Source organism: Pyrus communis, chromosome 16, assembly GCF_041283825.1.
Source record: "Pyrus communis isolate YQ-2024b chromosome 16, ASM4128382v1, whole genome shotgun sequence".
Taxonomy (NCBI): Eukaryota; Viridiplantae; Streptophyta; class Magnoliopsida; order Rosales; family Rosaceae; genus Pyrus; species Pyrus communis.
Window position 1 is genome coordinate 28,562,441 of NC_142580.1, and position 19,226 is coordinate 28,581,666.

The following is a 19,226-nucleotide window of genomic DNA, read 5'->3' on the forward strand; positions in this document are numbered from 1 at the left end:
CCTGCCAAGAACGTACTACATGCACCGCAGCCACGGCATAGACGAACCGAGCACATGGAAGAGCAACTGAGACCAGCAGGTCATGATTGGGGGCAGCCAGAAGCCCCACTGCCCCTGCAGAGGCAAATTCAATAAGAAGTATAGAGGTTCATGATTGAGAGATTGTGCAGATTTTAATGCATTGAGACCACAGATGACGGCCTTCGCAGAGACGTGGCACACATGGGCAGATCACCTTTCATGGACAAGATCGAGCAGACGGAGCCCCAGCGTAAGTTCAATGCGCCGCATTTCACCCTATTTAAGGAAGATGGAGGCTTGGAAATGCACTTCCTCTACCGAGCCAACGATGCTTTAATATGCAAGATATTCGCCATTACTTTGCAGGACAAGGCGCAAGATTGGTTCCATACCATGTCTCCACAGTCTATTCGAAGTTTCGATGAGCTTTCTGTAGTTTTCACTAAAGAATACTCGTCCTACCGCTCAACCAGATCACACCAAGCGTAAGCCTTGGTTCAAGCTACCAAGACAACTAAAAAGTGACACCTCTAAGCTAGATCACACCAAGTACTGCGCGTTCTACTGAGGTCCTGGCCACACGACCGACAACTGCTATACTTGGAGGGACTACCTAGAGAAGTTGGTGAAGAAGGGTAAATGCAACAGATACCTGGACAAGACAGCTACGCAGCCTAGAAGGAACATAGACGCAGACGAAGAGCCGTCTGCTAAGACCATCAGAATCAACAGCATATTCATCGAGTCTGAATACTTAGAGGCCACAAACAACTCTAAGAAGAGGAAGATCCAGCAAGCTATAGCAATTTCCCAGGTTTTGGCAGTCGATGCCAAACTTGGACTCATCATTGGTTTCACTGAGCAGGATGCCAAGGGAGTTAACTTCCCACACAACGATGCTCTGGTAGTGTCCGTTCAACTAGCACACGTTATAGTCGACATAGTGATGGTAGACAACGGCAACATGGTAAATCTACTTCACTTAGTCCATCATTCAGAAGATGAGTTTGGAAAGAATGATAATACGCTGAGCAGAGGTACTCATCGGATTCAATGGATACACCTCAACTGCTATTGGAAACATAACATTCCATATGAGAACACCACCAATTGTCTCAAAGTAGACGTTCACAATTGATAGCGACCCGTCTCCTTATAACGGGATTTTGGGAAGACCTTGGCTAGTGAAACTAGGCGTCATAACCTCCATCGAGTACCAAAAAATCTGATTCAGTATCCCAAGAAAAGAAGTCGGAGAGATCAAGTCTGACAGGCCGCATCTTAACGATGCAGGATGCAAATGCTAAATGAGTAAAAAAAGAATTCATTCACCCCAATACAAGCTATTGAGATTCAGAAGGACAACCCTGCTACAAAATAGCAACCACAACATGCGGATCAAGATGATGACATTCAGAATAACACGTCGGTAGAAGAAAAAAGATGGAGGCCAAAAGAGGATGCCGAATACCTTATTCTTGATCCCGAGCATGCAAAGAAGACGACTAGAATCGATTCACGACTGAGCCCAGCTACACTCAATCGTTTCCTTTCACGCTCAACCAACCGATGTAAGCTTTTTTTCAAGGTCATTAAGAATGTGCAAAGAGACAAGTGGGACGACGAGTGCAAGAAAACATTTCAAGACTTGAAGATATATTGACATCCCCTCTGCTACTATCCAAGTCGAAAGCAACCGAGGAATTATACATTTACTTGGCAGTCTCATATGCAATAGTAAGCTATGCCCTCATACGAAAAGAGCTGGAGGCCCAACTGCCAGTATTCTACATTTCTAAAGCTTTGCTTGATACAGAAACAAGATACCTGAGGATTGAAAAACTAATTTTGGCGCTAATTGTTGTAGCTTGGAAGCTCAAATCATACTTTTAGGCGCATACGGTCGTCATCATGACTCAGTATCCCCAACCATCTATCTTATATGGTTCAGACGCTTTGCAACAAGTGATGAAGTGAGCGTTGGAACTCAGCCAATACGGCTTGATTTATCGACCCTACACGATTATAAAAGCTCAGGCATTGGCAGACTTCGTAGCAGAGTTGACTCCCAGCCTAGAAGATGCAACATCACAGCCCAAATGCACCTCTTAAGTAGCCGAGCACGCCCTGGCCATGCCAACCCTTATTGACTAGGAATTTTGGCATTTGTACATCGACGATTTATCCAACTACAATGGCTCATAAGAAGGCTTGGTTTTCATCACCCCAAACAGCTCGGTGCTCGAGAAGGCAATCACTTTAGGCTTCAAGTCATCAAACAACGAAACAGAGTATGAGGCCTTATTGGCAAGCTTCCGAATAACACAAGATCTGGCAATCAAGAAGCTCGCAATCTATTCTGATTCTCGGCAAATCACTAGCTAGACTACCAAGGAGTATGCAGCAAAGCATCTAAGAATGACACTATACCTCGAGAAGGTACAAAAGTAGCTTAAGGCATTTCGGACTTACACCCTCACACAAGTGCCATCGGCAGACAACGTTCATGCAGATGCCTTTGTAGCCTTAGGGTTTGATTTGAACTACTAGTTCAAATACTCCATCTCAATCGAGTATTTAGGAAAGCCAAGCATAGAAGAAAAATCGATAGCCAAGGTGTTACAAGTCAACGCAAGCCCAAGTTGGTAAGACCCCATCATCAACTACCTAGTCAATAAGACACTCTCTGCAGAAAGATCGGAAGCTAGAAAGTTCCAAATAAAGATGACATGCTACTACATTTGGAACGGCATTCTCATCTGAAGATCTTTTTCAGGCCCATATCACCACTGCCTAGCACATTCCTATGACTTGAAAGTTCTAAGCTCAATCCACGAAAGAGTTTATGGAAACCACTCAAGATGCCAACCCTTAGCACAGAAGGTCTTCAACGCCAGCTACTATTGGCCCATCATGCATCATGATGCTAATGAATTTGTTTAAAAGTGCAACAGCTGCCAACTCTTCAAGCCTGTACCTACATTGCCTACCTACAAACTACACCCACAAATAAGCCTATGCCTATGCCTATTCATGTAGTGGACAATTGACTTGGTAGAGCCCATGATGCCCGTTACTAGAGGCAGGGGCATGATGATCGTGGCTATCAACTACTTTACCAAGTGGGTAGAAGTCGAGCCCATGACTACTACTACTCAATCAGACATAGAGCGCTTCATATAGAGGAACATCATTTGCCAATTTGGCGTCCCATAATTTGTTGTCACCGACAACGGCCTGCAATTCGTAGGCAAAGACTTGGCGAAGTTCTTCCAGAAATAAGGCATCAAGTAGCACAAGTTTACACCTAGATATCCCCAAGGTAACGAGCAGGCGGAGGCATCTAACAAGACAATCTTAGACTACGTCAAGAAATCCCTCACATATAAGCAGGGAAAATGGCCAGACGAAATTCCCGGTGTCCTATGAGCGTATCGCACAACCAAACGACTAGCAACAGATGAAACTCCTTTCTCTTTGGTATTTGGTTCAAAAGCAATCATCTGTGCCAATGTCACCGTGCCGAGCATCAATACCATACTGTCGACTTTGAAGCATAATAGAAAGAAGATGGTCATAAATCTAGATATGGCGGAGAATGAACACAATAAGGCTATCACCCTCATTGCAACCTACCAGAATTAGCTTCTTTCCAGCTATAACAAAAGGGCAAAGATCAGGCAGTTTCAACTTGGAGATTTAGTCCTAAGAAAAGTATTCATTGTTGCTCGAAGAGAAGGCTCCAAAAAGATGAATCATATTTGGGAAGGTCCGTACAAGGTCAACAGAGCAGGCAACAAGGGTAGCTACACCTTCACCATCATGAGCGACAAAGAGATCGACAAGCAGTGGAATGCCTACAACTTGCGGAAGTACTAAGCATGACCTTGTACTTCATCTTAAGCACTGCTCAGACGAAATAAAGCTCGAAGACTTAAACAACTCAATGCGTACTACCTCATAAACCGAGGACTATCAAATTGTTACGCGGTTTCTACCTTTTAGCTACGTTTGATATCATTCCTCTCATTTTTTAATGAAGATTTCTAAAGTTATTCATCATTTGGCTCAATTGCATATCTGCAACAACTATTTACTCATGTTCTCATTGAAGATCACACCCAATCAGGGACCCATTGTAGAAATTGTGCACCCTAGGGACCAACTATGTTTTCCCCCTAGGACAAGGTAAACTGCGTACTTCAAATATCCAGACGTGGATGGGTCGGGTTGCCCTAGTGTACCTAGAGCACGATGGCCTGCACAAGCATCCCAAGAAGTAGCCATAATGGTATTTTCGCTAGACTAAAGGATTTTAGGCCTTTGGCATGATTCGCAAGGACCCGGGCCTCAGAGACGGAGGGGACACTCTGCACATCTCGCCCTTTAGACAGCTTCCTACCAAGGTGGACCGCAGTTGAGCATCCTTGATGTGATCGGCTATTGGCAACCTCGGGCTAAGCATCCTGTATGTGACCAACTAGCGATCTTCATGTTTATAAACAGTATTCCATCTACCTATTAGAGGGACATCCCTTTTGAGCATTCGCGATGTGACCAGTAAGCGTTTGTAGTTAAGCATCCCTGGTGCAATACATAGGTAATCTCTACGAGGTACGAAATTCTATCTCCGGGTATACACACGGGGTTTACGCGGTTGAGCATCCTTGATGTGACCAGCTAGCGTAAATAGTTGAGTATCTTGTATGTGACCAACTAGCGATCTCTGCGTATCCCTGAAAACCTAAAGTCATTGCTAATTTAAAGAGCATCCTACGGTTTCTGGAAAATCCATAGGAACCTAAAGCCGTTGCCAATTTAACGAGCAGCCTACGATTTATGGATGACTATCTACAATACATCCTTCAAGCAGTTAGCCGCATAAACCTATACAACAGCACAATCTTGTGAAAGGTTAACATATTAGCTCACATATACATTGCCTAGCGCAGAACGACCCTTTAGGTTCACACTGATTCCTAAAGTGATATCCTACTTGCTACGCAGCCTACAAAATTAGTTACGTAAAGTGCAAAGCGTTCTTTCGAACCACTGTCCATGAAATTCCATATGACCATGCATCAATTACGTAAAGTGCAAAGCGTTCTTTCGCGCTTCATCTACAGCTACCTTATCAGGAGCAACACTGTCACAAACCATCCCTGCCTAGGCGACATCACCTTCGGCCGCACCTATCTAGGCATCTTGATCTTCAGTTGCTCAACCAATGATGCTCTCGAAGGAAAACTTAAGCAGATCCTCTGAAGAAATAGCAAAAAGCTTGAAGTCCTTATTAGAAAAGGCGTAGTCAAACGGCATGCCAAGGAATTAATCTATATATCTAAGCTTGTAGAAGTCAGCTTAGCCATAGGTAAGAACAACCTCAAGACTGGGCTTTTCACTCTTTAGTTGCTTATTCTCCTCAAACAGGTTAGTACGAGCACTCTGCAACCCATCTAGTTCCTTATTCAAGTTCTCGTTGGCAAACAACGCTCTTTGTAGCTCCATTTTCTTGGACTAAAGTTTACTGGTAGCCTTCTTAAGTCGAATCACGTCATTATGTATGGGGAATAGCTTTACGTCATTAGCATCACGGGCAGACCGAAGTTCTAAAATGGCATGCTCAAGGTTTTGCACTAGCATCGCTTGGACATCAATCTCTTTCTCTGCAACACCGTACTTACCTGGATTGTGTCAAGTTGAGCCTTCAGGTCACTTATCTCTTGGCGAGCAGTCTCAAGCTGTAGAGTAGTGGGGGTAGAGACATCAAATCCCTTCAAAAAGGCAAATTCAGACTTTAAGTCTTTAATTTTCTCAACAGCCGAGCAAGCTTTAGATACCATGGTTATCGCTATCTCCCTAGTAGCCTTAGTGTCATCTTGCTTCATACGCATGTACTCGGCTACCAAGATCACATATTTCTGCATTATAGCTAGCCGGGAACCCCTCCGTGACTGAGCTTTATACCGCACAAAGAAACTGGAGTCAATAACCTTGCTCACACCATCAACAAACTTGGCACATGTCTCCATGTCCATAAGCAAATTGGCCTTCAACAGTGCATGGATCTCGAAAAAACTCCCCTAAGGCTGGTTTGGCAGGCTGATCAGGTTCCTCACATAACATGATGCTTCCTGATAGCAGAAAAGGCTGGCCCTGGCAGCAAAATCATCATTTTCGCTCTTCGACACTACATACAGCTTCATAATTAAATCAGACTTGGACGCGAAAGGCTGTCTCGGAATAAAACCAGGCAAAGAGGGCACGACAAAGCTCTTTCGTTGCATAATCCTGTCAGAGACTGTTCTAGCAACCTTCGGAGCAACAGGTCTCACAAGCTTAGATCCAGCAGCCATTTTCTTCCCCTTGGAAAAAAGTCAAGTCAATCATGAGCCTCCCAGTAGTGGACAGACCTTCGTGAGTAGCAGAGGAAGTCTTCAACTTCTTTTCCACCGAAGGCTGTCAAGCAGGCGACAAAGATCTCTTTCTTCCGTCTCCACTAGCAACAGGCTCTACGGTAACGATTGTATGAGCAAACGCCTCACCCGTGATCCTCCTAATCTCCTCATGCAGAGGTAGACCACATTTCTCCTTACAAAGAGGATTAAGTAGCTAATACCACTCCCGATATTCAGCAGGGATCCCCAGAGCGATGTGTACATTTTTCATGTCTAGAGAAGTATTGGGAGCTGAACTGAATTTCGAATCTACATAAATAGAGGATGATAAATCAGAAGGCTGTTCAACAAAAGTACAAAGTAGCTTAGAGACTAAGTAACTTGCTCACCATCGATGAAAGCAGTCGAAGCGTGCAGCCCAAGCGATAAGTTAAATTCCCACTCTTCGTTGATTTTTAGGGTTTCTCCCTAGCCCAATCATGATCCCCTTTGCTTGTGTGATCGAATAGCCTATGGCGGGTCCTTAGCTTCCCAACACCATCTATGTGGCCTATGTCAAAGAAGTACCAAAATTCGTTGGCAGTTAGGTCCAAGTTAAAGAACCTGCTCAAGTTGTGGAACCTTACCATAAAACGGACCGTGTTCGGAGAACACTGAGCAGGAGCACACCTCATGAAGCAAATCACCTCTTGGAAGAATCGAGGCATGGGAAAGGTGAACCCTAACATAAAGTGGTAGGGGGAAACTTGATAGCTTTTTTAGACCCACACGGTTCACGGCTGCTACCATCTTTGGCCTGCTTCATGCGAAATCCCAGATGGAATTGCGTGCTTAAACATCTTGAGCAAGTCTTTGAACTGCTCATCAAAACTTACCTCGATGTGAGTAGCCTTGAAGTAACCTAGCTTACTTGTAGATCCACCCCTGGCGATACAATGGCAAAATAAATTCATCGTTCTTGTGGCTCATGAAAGACATGTTCAAAAAAATTCCTACAGCAGCACAAGGAAAAATTATTAGAATGCTGCTCGAAGAAGAAACAAAAAAAATATAGGACCAAGACTGCATGAGCCCAATAGCCACACTAGGCCTCATGGCCTAGTTCCTTTCCTCTCGGCCAAAAGGGCGCCCCAGTGTTACCCTTTCTCTCTTTCGTTCTCACATGGCCCAAACGGCCCAAACGGCCTATTCACGAAAGGAGGCCCGCGCCTCCTTCTCGTACTCTCTTTCTTTCCAGCGCACAGGCTAGAGCCCAGTGCCATAACTTGGAATGCCTAGCTTGTATGTAACACAGTTCTTTGCACGGGCAAGCAAAGAAGATTGATAGGGGAGGGGAACAAATACCCTCTGGCTTTCTCTCTTTCTTACGGGGTTTTAGTAGCACTCCAAATTTGTTTAACCTCTTGCTTGACACAGACTTAAATAAGTTTTGGTGGCAATTACATTCCTTTTCCTAGAAGAATTTAAATTCCAAATTAAAGAGGGAATCTACATCAAATTAAGACACAAACTTCATTATAGCTTTGGATTCCTACACCTCATGCCCTTTCATGCGCGCAACCCAGTAGGTATAAGGGCATTTGTGGAGCAAAAAATAATCCAAAAAATCATAAAGTTGGCAGGTAGATATGAATCAAGTACCAATATCAAAGGTTGGTGGGAAGATTAAAGTACTTGGCCCATACAAGATCGGATCTTGCCCATGCTTTGAGCGTGGTCAGTCAATATATGCATGATCCAAGGAAACAACATATGCAAGCGGTTATGAGGATATTGTGCAACTTGAAAGGAAGTCCAGGAAATGGACTTTTGTTTAGAAAGAACGCGCATTTCAGAATTGAAGGATATACTGATGTTGATTAGGCAGGTTCGATAGATGACCGACGTTCAACATCTGGATATTTTACCTTTGTGGCCGGTAATCTAGTGACGTGGAGAAGTAAGAAACAAAATGTAGTAGCACGGTCTAGTGCAGATGTTGAGTATAGAAGTATGGCTCTTGGCATTTGTGAACTTTTATTGCTTAAGTTCCTGTTACAAGATTTATGAGTTAGACATAATCATCCAATGAAGTTATTCTGTGACAACAAAGCTGCACGAGATATTGTTCATAATTCGATACAACATGATAAGACTAAGCATGTGTGAGTTGACAGATTCTTCATTCAAGAAAAGCTGGAAAGGAAAGTAATTGAAGTTCCTCCAATTGGGACCGAGGACCAAGTGGCAGACATACTCACTAAGGCCGGCTCTAGTGAGAAATTCTCAAAGTTTTTGGACAAGTTGGGCATGTGTGATATATATGCACCAACTTGAGAGGGAGTGTTGACTTTGTGTAGATTTTCTATTATTCCGGGATTCCTTTCATCTTGGGTTTCCTAGTTTAGGAGATATTGTCTTGTAATTATCTTGTAATTATTCTTTCCTGTTTATAGTAGGATTGTATATGATTATATATATATATACACACACCTCTGAATGAGAAGAATAATACATATATTTATTCTCTTATGTATCTGTCCCCACATATATATATATATATATATATATATTCCATTGATTATGAACGGGAATTGTTATTGGCACTCCAAATTTCTCATTCTACACTCCAAACTTTCTATATTTAGAAAGAAAAATACAGTTGTGAGGAGTGTAGAATGAGATTTTTGGAGTGCCAATAACACTTCTCTCTTGAAATGGTATTATAATGCCAAGTGGGATTCAATGGACCTTCGCCAAATTACACTCAAATGGTGAGACCATTTCAAGCATGACCAAATCACTGAGCAAATCAATACAGAATTCCTTGTGGTCAAGCCTCTCCATCAAAGGCTTGCTACTTTAGAAACCTCTACTTCTTCCATCTCAATCGATAAGAAATTCAAGTCAGAACTTAAAGAAATAGCCAGACAGTTAAAGCTCCAAGTATCCCGAATGGGTGAATATGATGAAGATGAAGAAATTTCCTCTTATGCATGATCCTCTAGTCAAAAGGCCAGTTCACCTCCCCAGAAGTTACATTGGGCAGATTACCAGATGCCCAAGGACCCTTATGACCTTAATGAAGAGTAAAAATTCAGTTCATTAAAGATAAATATTGGTGACTAATGTGGTAGCCAAAATCTATTGTCTTCAGTCTTGATGAATTTGTATTTTTGGCTCCACAACTATTATTCATTCAGAACAAAAGTTAAACGGCAAATCAGACAAGTTGCTATTCATCTACAGTGTTGTCGTGTTTAGTATCGTTACACATATAAGATCAACAGTAAAAGTTAATCATTTAAAGTAGCCACTATTTACGCGTTCTTCCACAATAAAAGCTAATTCAAACAAGCCCCTATTCCTTCAATTATTCGAATCTTAAGCTCCAGTCTATAAATATTGGTCTCCGTAGCCTTAGTCATCCAAGTTTTGAACTTCAAAGTTTTACTTTCTTAGTTTCAGATAAACTTCTTTGATTTCGACCTGTGTTCTAGAGAAACCAGTGTAAACACACACAAAAAGTGCATTATTTTCAATCATACCTATCTATTTTCAGTTTGCATTACTTTTATGAAAATACACACACACACACATACGTGAAATAGTAAAACCTTTCCATCAAGGTTTCTGTAAGTCTAATTTTAGTTCTCATTTATTTTCTTAGAGATAGGGAGAATATATGAAAGAGAAAGATGGGAAAAAGAGGAGGAGGATGAAGAGGTTAGAAGTGAAAGCAAATCCATGAAACAAAAACTTGAAAAGAAAAACTATTTGAAAAAATGGTTTAAAACTCTCGATATCAATTTTTTGTTTCCCCTACCTTTCTCTGTCATTTCACAGGCATTCCTCTCATACATGTCCCATTTAACTTTAACTAGAACACAAAAAACAAAAAATGAAATGGTTATTCAACAGTTTACATCATAAAATTGAATTTGTAATACACGACATACAAACAAAACAAAGGAATGATAATAAAACAAAGTGATCATCACCGTAATTAATACAATGCATGAGTCAATGCCAACCTTTAGGTTTAAGATAATAAGCAAATACAAATTAATCTAACACTGTACTACAACCAAACTCAAGATCCATATCTAAACAGGCCAAAACCATCTTCCAAACGGCTATCACTATTGGGGGAAAGACATAGAGATCACAAGGCTCACTGTTTGGTCTTCCTCTATCCTACCCAACAAGGCCACATTAATCCCATGCTCCAATTCTCCAGGCTTTTACATCACAAAGGAGTCAAAATCACACTAGTCACAACCCTTTTCACCTACAAGACAATATTGCACAAATCATCAGGATTATCTGGTAGCTACTTTGCCGTAGAGACCATTTCAAATGGTTACGACCGAGGTGGCGTCAAAGAGGCTGAAAGTGTAGGGGCCTACTTGGAGAGCTTTAAGCAAGTTGGATCGTGAACTTTGGCCAAACTCCTTGAGAAGCTTTCAAGCTCAAGCTGCCCAGTTGACTGTATTGTTTATGATGTTTTCATTCCTTGGCCTTTAGATGTTGCCAAAAAGTTTGGAATAGTTGGAGCTGTTTTCTTTACTCAGTCTTGTGCTATTGACAATATTTACTACCATGCCCACAAAGGATTGCTCAAGCTTCCTCTTACTAAATATGATCAGTCTAAGATTTTGGTTCCAAGATTGCCACCACTTGAACCTTGGGATATGCCGTCCATGTTATATGATTTTGGGTCTTACCCTGCTGTCTATGACATAGTTGTGGGTCAGTTCTCCAATGTTTGACAAAGCTGATTGAGTTTTATGCAACTCATTTTATGAGTTGGAAGAACATGTAAGTACATTTGGAAGATGTTTTAATCATTAATTAGTTTCATTCCTTAAGTAATGATATTGTTTTAGTGCCAATTTAAGCTTTGATTTAAGTTTGAGTAGTTTTATTTAGACCCAAAAATTGTTTTTCTACACCCAGTAACAAAAATTATTCTTCATAATTCCCATTTTATCCTTATGCAAAATAATCTATCTTTCTACACCTATTTTCAACCTAACAGCTCAAACCCATCCCTCACCAGACATAGTGCCACCACCTCAACCACCACCAAGTGCCTCCCTCTCAATTTTATCTTTGCCGCCCTTCCCCTAACAAAAGTTACGTCGGACCTGATCCCCACACTTACACATCCTATTATGTCTTTAACTTCATCGACGGCAAGTCGTTCATGGCGTTCGCCAACGACGACGCTTAGTTCCACCTCGTTATTGGCACGCTCCATCACCGTCAAGGTTTGGTCTAAAGTGGCAGTTCCAGCCCCCATTGTCGTGGCCAAAAACATTAGGGCAAGATCTGATCCTATCAATCTATAGGATACAAATTTGAGAAACAAGAGAGAAGGAAGAGGAAGAAGTGAATAAGGAAGAGAAACGATGGCGATGATAGCATATTTGACGACATCTAGCGGAGTGTCGCCCAAACAGTGTTGTTTGGGTTTTTTTTTTTTTTTTTTTTTTTGAGTTTTTGTAAGGGTAAAATTGAGAGTTTAGGTGCAAAAATATTAAAGTTGGGTGTGAAAAGAGAATAGTAAGGTTCAAATAAAATTTCCCTTTAAGTTTCAAAACTGATGATATGATTTTAGTATGTAGTGTTAGAAAGTAAATAATTCGATCTTTAAGCAGGGTTAGTCTAGTTGTGAAAGTGGGTAGGGTGATAGATAAAAGTAGGTTAGGTTCAGAATTTGAAACTCTCTATTGTAATGGAAGAAAAGAAATTACATAATTCTTTTATCATATTAGTAGATCACATTACATGACAAGTAAAACTTACATCGGTTTATTTCCTCAATGAATAATTGATACATGAGTGCATATTGGTATGCAATTCATTGGGGCAGATATAAGACAAAAAAATTGTGATCGTTCATTAATTTTTTGAATAATTATTTTGCTTTTTGTTAGCTGGTGGATTGGATGGCCAAGTTTTTACCATTGATAACCATTGGACCAACCATACCATCTTATTACTTGGACAAGCGACTTGAAAACGACAGAGAATATGGTGTCAACCTCTTCAAGCCCAACATACGTGGCATTCGGCAGTGCAGCACAACTCGAAGCTGAGCAAATGAAGGAATTGGCTTGGGGTTTAAGGAGTAGCAACTGCAAATTCTTGTGGGTTGTTAGGGAATCAGAAGCAGCCAAGCTCCCAAAAGGATTTGTAGAGGAGACGTCTGAGAAGGGTTTGGTGGTTTCATGGTAACCACAACCGGAGATTTTGGCTCACGAATATGTTGGATGCTTCGTTACGCATTGCAGTTGGAACTCAACGTTGGAGGCTTTGAGTTTAGGGGTTTTGATGGTGGCACTACCGCAATGGACTGATCAAAGCACAAATGCCAAGTACATTATGGATGTGTGGGAAGTGGGTTTAAGGCCATGGCTGATGAGAAAGGGGTGGTGAGGCAGGATGTGGTAGAGCATTGTATAATCAAAAGAATCGAGGGAAAGAGAGTGGAAGAAATAAAGAGGAAAGCGCTCGAGTGGAAAGAATTGGCTAGAAAGGCAGTGGATGAAGTTGGAAGTTCTAGCAAAAACATTGATGAGTTTACTAAAAATGTGGTTCAACAAAAGGCAATTAGGGTTTTAGGTGAGATGTAAGTAACACCAGGTTTTCTAATAAAGCTTAATTTCGTTCATGTTATGCACTTGTCGCAAGTTTTTATTCATCAATTAAAGCTGCATTTTATATAAGAAACTTTAATGGAAAAACTCTCGGTACTGTTCACTTTAACGAAAAACCACATTTTTACACTAAAAAGTCAATCCTAGTACTATTCACTTTACCCTTTTTTTTTTTTTTTTTTTTTTTTGTCTTTATCGCTAGAACTCAAAGTTTTAAAACCATTTTCATTAGTTTTTCTTTTTATATATCTAAGTTAGCAACGTTAATTAAATGGGTGATGTAGCGGTGTAGAGTATTTTTTATGGCCGGAGTTCAAATTTCTATCCCTAATATTTTTGAGTCAAATGGTAGATATTGTAGTTTTTTTTTTTTTTTTTTTAAAAAGAAATGTATTTGTCTATTTTTTGCAAGAATAATATATATATATATATATATATATATATATTCTTTATACAATGATACACATACACTAAAAGATGGAGAAATAAATTATTTGCGACCTAGTCACTTCCAAGTTATAAACTATTCAAATTCTTGGAAACAAAATTAGTAATAGACATGCCAATGAGGGTTGACTTAGCTAGTAAGGTCATTGCCTTGTGTGTTAACCCACAAAGTTCGAGTTTCCCAATAATTCTCGTTAGTGCATGATCTGTAAACTCCTACATAAATTCATACCGTGACCGTTGGCTTACATACCATGCATAAATCCTTCAAGCTCAAGAGTTTATTCAATTGGGATTTTGAGGGATTTTAATTCTTTTAATGAATTTAGGGGTATTCAATCAGGAATTTAAGTGATTCTCTAAAATTCAATATATATTCAATCAGGATTTTAAGATAGTTTATTAAAATCCTTAGAAATCCAGGTGTATTCAATTAGGATTTTAAAGAAGTTTATAACATTCCAGGTATATTCAATTAGAATTTGATTTTAAAGAATTTGAAGAGGTTAAGGAATTAGAGGGAATTGGAGAGATTTTGTAGTATATTTTAAGCATCCACAAATCTCACATCTCCCCAAGAGATTTTGAGTGAATTAAATCAAAATTTTACATAGAATCTCTAAAAATCAATTAGACTCTATATAAATCCATGAATTTATAAATCCATTAAAATCTCTCAAATTCCCAATTAAATATAATCCCCTTAAATATGTCTTGATGCTGGTAATTTTAATCAATGTCCCCAAACTTGGTAATAATAAAAAGTTCGAAATTGACACCACCAGAAGTTGTCCGTCAAATAATACCTCAAAAGGTGTCACTCGATGGAAGGGCAGGAAAATGAATTGGGCGAGCGAATTGTGAAAAGCTAATGAAAAACATAAAGTAAAAAGGTGGACGACATGAAATACATACCATCACTTTGAAAGCAAGCAAATTCGCCACTGGATTTGTACATTCATTAGTTACTGTCTAATTCTCAGTAATTCCAATGGAGGCCTCAAATCCGGCCTGCCGTTCGGACTTCTACGCATATCAGCTGCAAGCAAGCCTCAGAAAGCGAGACTTATTTGCCGGAAAATCAATCCATGCCCAGGTCATCAAATCCGGCCTTCACCTCTGCAGTGTGTTTTTGATGAACAACCTCATGACCGTGTACCTCAAAACCGGCTCTGCTTCCGATGCCCACCGCGTGTTCGACGAAATGCCCCTAAGGAATACGCTCTCATGGAACACTATTCTCTCCGCTTATGCAAAGCAGGGAAGGTTTGACGAAGCACTGAGCGTTTTCAATGCAATGCCGCAACGGGACTCCGTTTCCTGGACCGCAATGATCGTGGGTTACAATCAGATGGGTCGTTATGGGAGTGCCATTCAGATGTTTGTGCAGATGATTGCGGACGGAGTTCCGGTGACCCAGTTCACCCTTACTAACATTCTTTCCGCATGTGGTGCTGTTAAGGCTTTGGAGATTGGTAGAAAGGTTCATTCGTTTGTTGTTAAACTTGCGGTTGGCGGTTATGTTTCTGTTGCCAACTGTCTTTTAAACATGTATGCAAAATCTGGTGATCCCAGGACCGCGAAGATTGTTTTCGATAGGATGAGGTTGAAAAACACATCGAGCTGGAATGCTATGATTTCTTTGCATATGCAATGCGGTTGTGCTGACCTTGCTCTTGCTCAGTTTAAGCAAATGAAGGAGCGCGACATTGTTTCTTGGAATTCGTTGATTGCAGGATACAATCAGCATGGCCTTGACATGGAAGCACTGACTACCTTCTCATGTATGCTTCAGGATTCTGTTCTACAGCCCGACAAGTTCACCTTAGCAAGCATTCTGTCAGCTTGTGCTAACCTTGAGAAGTTGGAACTTGGGAAGCAAATCCATGCCCATATTGTAAGAGCTGAGCTGGGCACATATGATGCGGTGAAAAATGCTTTGATCACAATGTATGCTAAATCTGGTGGGTTGGCAATCGCTCAAAAGATTTTAGAGCAATGCGCGACTTCCGATCTCAATGTTATAGCTTTTACCGCCCTATTGCATGGGTACATAAAGCTTGGGGATATAATGCCAGCCAGGCAGATATTTGACTCGTTGAGAGACCGTGATGTGGTTGCATGGACAGCAATGATTGTTGGTTATGTACAGAACGGGTTGAATAATGATGCTTTGGAGCTCTTCATGTCAATGATAAAACAAGGCCCCAAGCCAAACAGCTACACCTTAGCAGCTATGTTAAGTGTCAGTTCGAGCTTGGCTTCTTTAGACTATGGAAAACAAATTCATGCAAGTGCCATGAGGTCGGGGGAAGTGCATTCAGTTTCTGTAAGCAATGCTCTAATTTCAATGTATTCCAAAGCTGGAAGCATCGGTGGTGCAAAGAAAGTATTCAATTTGATTTACTTGAATAGAGATACGGTTTCTTGGACTTCCATGATCATAGCCCTGGCTCAACATGGTCACGGGGAAGATGCCATTGAACTGTTTGAGAAGATGCTGTCACATGGTATTAAGCCTGACCATATAACTTATGTCGGCGTGCTCTCTGCCTGTATACATGTGCGATTGGTAGAACAGGGTAGGAGCTACTATAATTTAATGACGAACGTCCATAAAATCGAACCCACCCATAGCCATTATGCATGCATGATTGATCTGCTTGGGCGCGCTGGATTGCTTCAAGAAGCATTCAATTTTATACAAAGTTTGCCAGTTGAACCAGATGTTATAGCTTGGGGTTCACTTTTATCTTGTTGTAAGGTTCATAAAAATGTAGATCTAGCAAAGGTTGCAGCTGAAAAATTGCTGCTTATTGATCCAGACAACAGTGGGGCCTACTCAGCCCTTGCTAATCTGTATTCAGCTTGTGGAAGATGGGAAGAAGCTGCACAAGTTAGAAGGTCCATGAAGAATAAGGGAGTGAAGAAAGAACAAGGATTTAGTTGGATTCAGATTCAAAACAAAGTTCATGTGTTTGGGGTTGATGATGGAGTTCACACGCAGAAAGAGGCAATCTACAAGATGATGGAAAAGATATGGAAAGAGATTAAAAATATGGGTTTTGTTCCCGACACTGACTCAGTATTGCATGATGTTGGTGAAGAAGTGAAGGAGAAGATGCTTAAACATCACAGTGAGAAACTTGCCATTGCATTTGGGCTAATAAATACTCCAGAGAACACGACGTTGAGGATCATGAAGAACCTTAGAGTTTGTAATGATTGTCATTCTGCCATCAAATTTATTTCCAAGCTCGTGGGCAGAGAAATCATTTTGAGAGACGCTACTCGTTTTCACCATTTTAAGAACGGGCAGTGTTCTTGTCGGGACTATTGGTAGACACGACAGTGAGGACTTAAAGATAGTTTGATGCTCAAGTGGACAGAAAATGATTCTAGTATTTCTCATAGAAAGATGGTTAACTATTTGGCAAAGAGATTGGTAGCTCCATACTGCTATTAGTGCCACTTGGATTGAGTTTAACCTTTGAAACACTGTTCATTCAGGTATAATCTGCTGATAAGATTCTTGAACTCTTAAACTTGGGAATAGCTGTTGGAAAACTGAAAGGACATAGGCTAATGGAACATCTTCTCGGTAAGTTGAATTCATTTGTGTGCTGCAGATGGAAAGTAGGCTGTACGTAGAAACCACAATCCTTAAGAGTTCATTTCTATAAACCTTCTATTAGAGATTCTATTCTACCTTAAATACCAAAGGCCGTATAGCTTTTCTAGATTTAGGTGCATGTTCAACAGCTTCCATGAATATCTTTCAGTGGTCAGGTGTTTGGTTATACTTGCCATTGATTTGTTTTCCCATTAACCAGACCACATGCAGTGCTGGAAATAAAAGTAAAAAGAAAAGAAAGGAACAAGTACCGGAATCAAGAAATGCTAATGCAAGGCAAACTTGCACTTCTGGATCTTGCTAGCAGTGAACAAGCATTGGAAACAAACAGCGGAGGCCAAAAATTATGGGATGGAGCAAATATTAACCATGCACTTCTTGCCTTAGCGAACTGCATAAATGCTCTGGGCGAACAGCAAAAGAATGGTCTTGCTTATGTTCCTCATCATATTAGGTATGTGATTGTAATTGTTATCCTGAAGTCCTCCCTGGTGCTGTGCCTTCCTGCTACCGTACTTAATGTGATTAGTTTTGCAGCAAATTGACATGAATACTCGAAGATGGTTTGAGTTGCAATTCTCAAACGATCATGGTTGCTATCCCCTGTGGACAGTTAGCATCATCACACTGTGAATACTTTGAAGCATGCTGATCGGGCAAAGGAAATAAAGACGCACATCCAGGTAAGCGCCAAATATGCATCTCGACCTATTCAATTGGTTCATCAAACTGTTACTCATTCTACGATCGCTGCTCAATTTGTTAATCTGTTATGATCTCCTTTGCAGTTAGCTATTAAGAAGTTTTAAAATTGACATTGTGGTTATCTTTCCACTTATGTTGCATTGGAGCATTGTGGTTGGAACTCGACATGGTAAGCTTTTAGTTTGGGGGTTCCGATGGTGGCGTTGCCGCAATGGACTGATCAATGCACAAACGCCAAGTACGTTATGGATGTGGAGAACATTGGGATTAAGACTGGCTGATGAGAAAGGACAAGGGCCATTCACCACTTGCATTAGAGCTGCAATTTTAACATCCATTTAGCAAGGTGAATAAAACGGGTGGGTGAAGCAGCGATGTTGATTGTTTTTCATGGCCAGAGTTCGAATCCTTCTCCATATGCATGCGATGCGACATCTCTTTAGTTACCTTTCATAGGTACTAAAGAATAAAGATAACTGTAATGAGACCTCACTAAAGAAAATTATCCAGAGTTCTTGTATTGGAAAACCCTGAACCTTAAATCCAAAATTGTTTTGATATTTGATTCTGAGTCTGGCTATAATAGAACCCAGCACTCAGTCGTACGAATTTTATTAAAATCCCATTGTAAAACTTCTGGATAATACTTGTGTTCTCGGAAATCAGCTCATTCTCCCACTTTAAGAATGTATCATCACCGTAAAAGTTTCATAATCAGAACCATTTAATTTCTTAATCTTAATTTGAAGATTATTCCAACAAAAACTCATTCAAACCGGAGTTCGTTTAGTCATGTAAATGTATCAAATACATAGATGGTTCAACATGAATGTGTAACTTGGCACCTACACTGTTGATTTATTTGATACATTTGAATGTAAACAAACTCCGATCCAAATTATTTTTTGTAGGGATGATCTACAAATGAATCTTAAGAAATTGAATAGTTTCGATTAGGAAGTTTTTTCAATGAAGATATGTTATTTGCACGTGGGCAATGAGTTCATTCCCAAAGGAAAAATGCAAGTATTACTCTTAGATTTTTATGTGCAAATTTTAACCATTAAATTTTCAACTTCTCAATGATATGTATCATGGAAGAAAAATTAATTTTTCTCATTGATTTTAGAATTTAGTTCCTAAAGAAAATAAAAGGCGACCTCCTACTTGTTCCTTTGTCTCTCTCACGCACCTATCCTCTCGGCAAGAGCCATCTCTCTCCTTTCAAAAAACCCTAGCATGTTACCTCCATAGCCGGCCTCTGGCTATGGCTGGGGGCGGTGGCAGCTTCGTCCTTCTCGTCCTAGCCCTTTTTCCCTTCCTATCTCCCCCTTCTCCCCCATCTCAACCTTCTCTCCCCTCCCCTCCCCTCCCTTA

The 19,226-nt window shown here is 40.6% G+C and overlaps 1 protein-coding gene and 1 pseudogene across 2 annotated transcripts; both read left to right on the forward strand.

The window, feature by feature from the left end:
* The first annotated feature begins 10,083 nt into the window (after positions 1–10,083).
* Positions 10,084–13,039, forward strand: LOC137732937 (UDP-glycosyltransferase 74F2 pseudogene; annotated as a pseudogene).
* A 1,267-nt stretch (positions 13,040–14,306) lies between these two features.
* LOC137732362 (pentatricopeptide repeat-containing protein At2g22070) lies at positions 14,307–18,409 on the forward strand. Of its 2 annotated transcripts, XM_088688297.1 has the most exons (3): positions 14,307–17,598; positions 17,682–17,827; positions 17,933–18,409. In XM_088688297.1, exon 1 carries the CDS (start codon positions 14,502–14,504, stop codon positions 16,851–16,853), a length of 2,352 nt encoding a protein of 783 aa, XP_088544423.1. In that variant the 5' UTR covers positions 14,307–14,501; the 3' UTR covers positions 16,854–17,598; positions 17,682–17,827; positions 17,933–18,409. The 2 variants fall into 2 exon arrangements, with proteins under 2 accessions (XP_088544423.1, XP_088544424.1); XM_088688298.1 differs by lacking the exons at positions 17,682–17,827; positions 17,933–18,409 and having other exon boundaries at positions 14,307–17,111; positions 17,344–17,384.
* Positions 18,410–19,226: the final 817 nt, after the last annotated feature.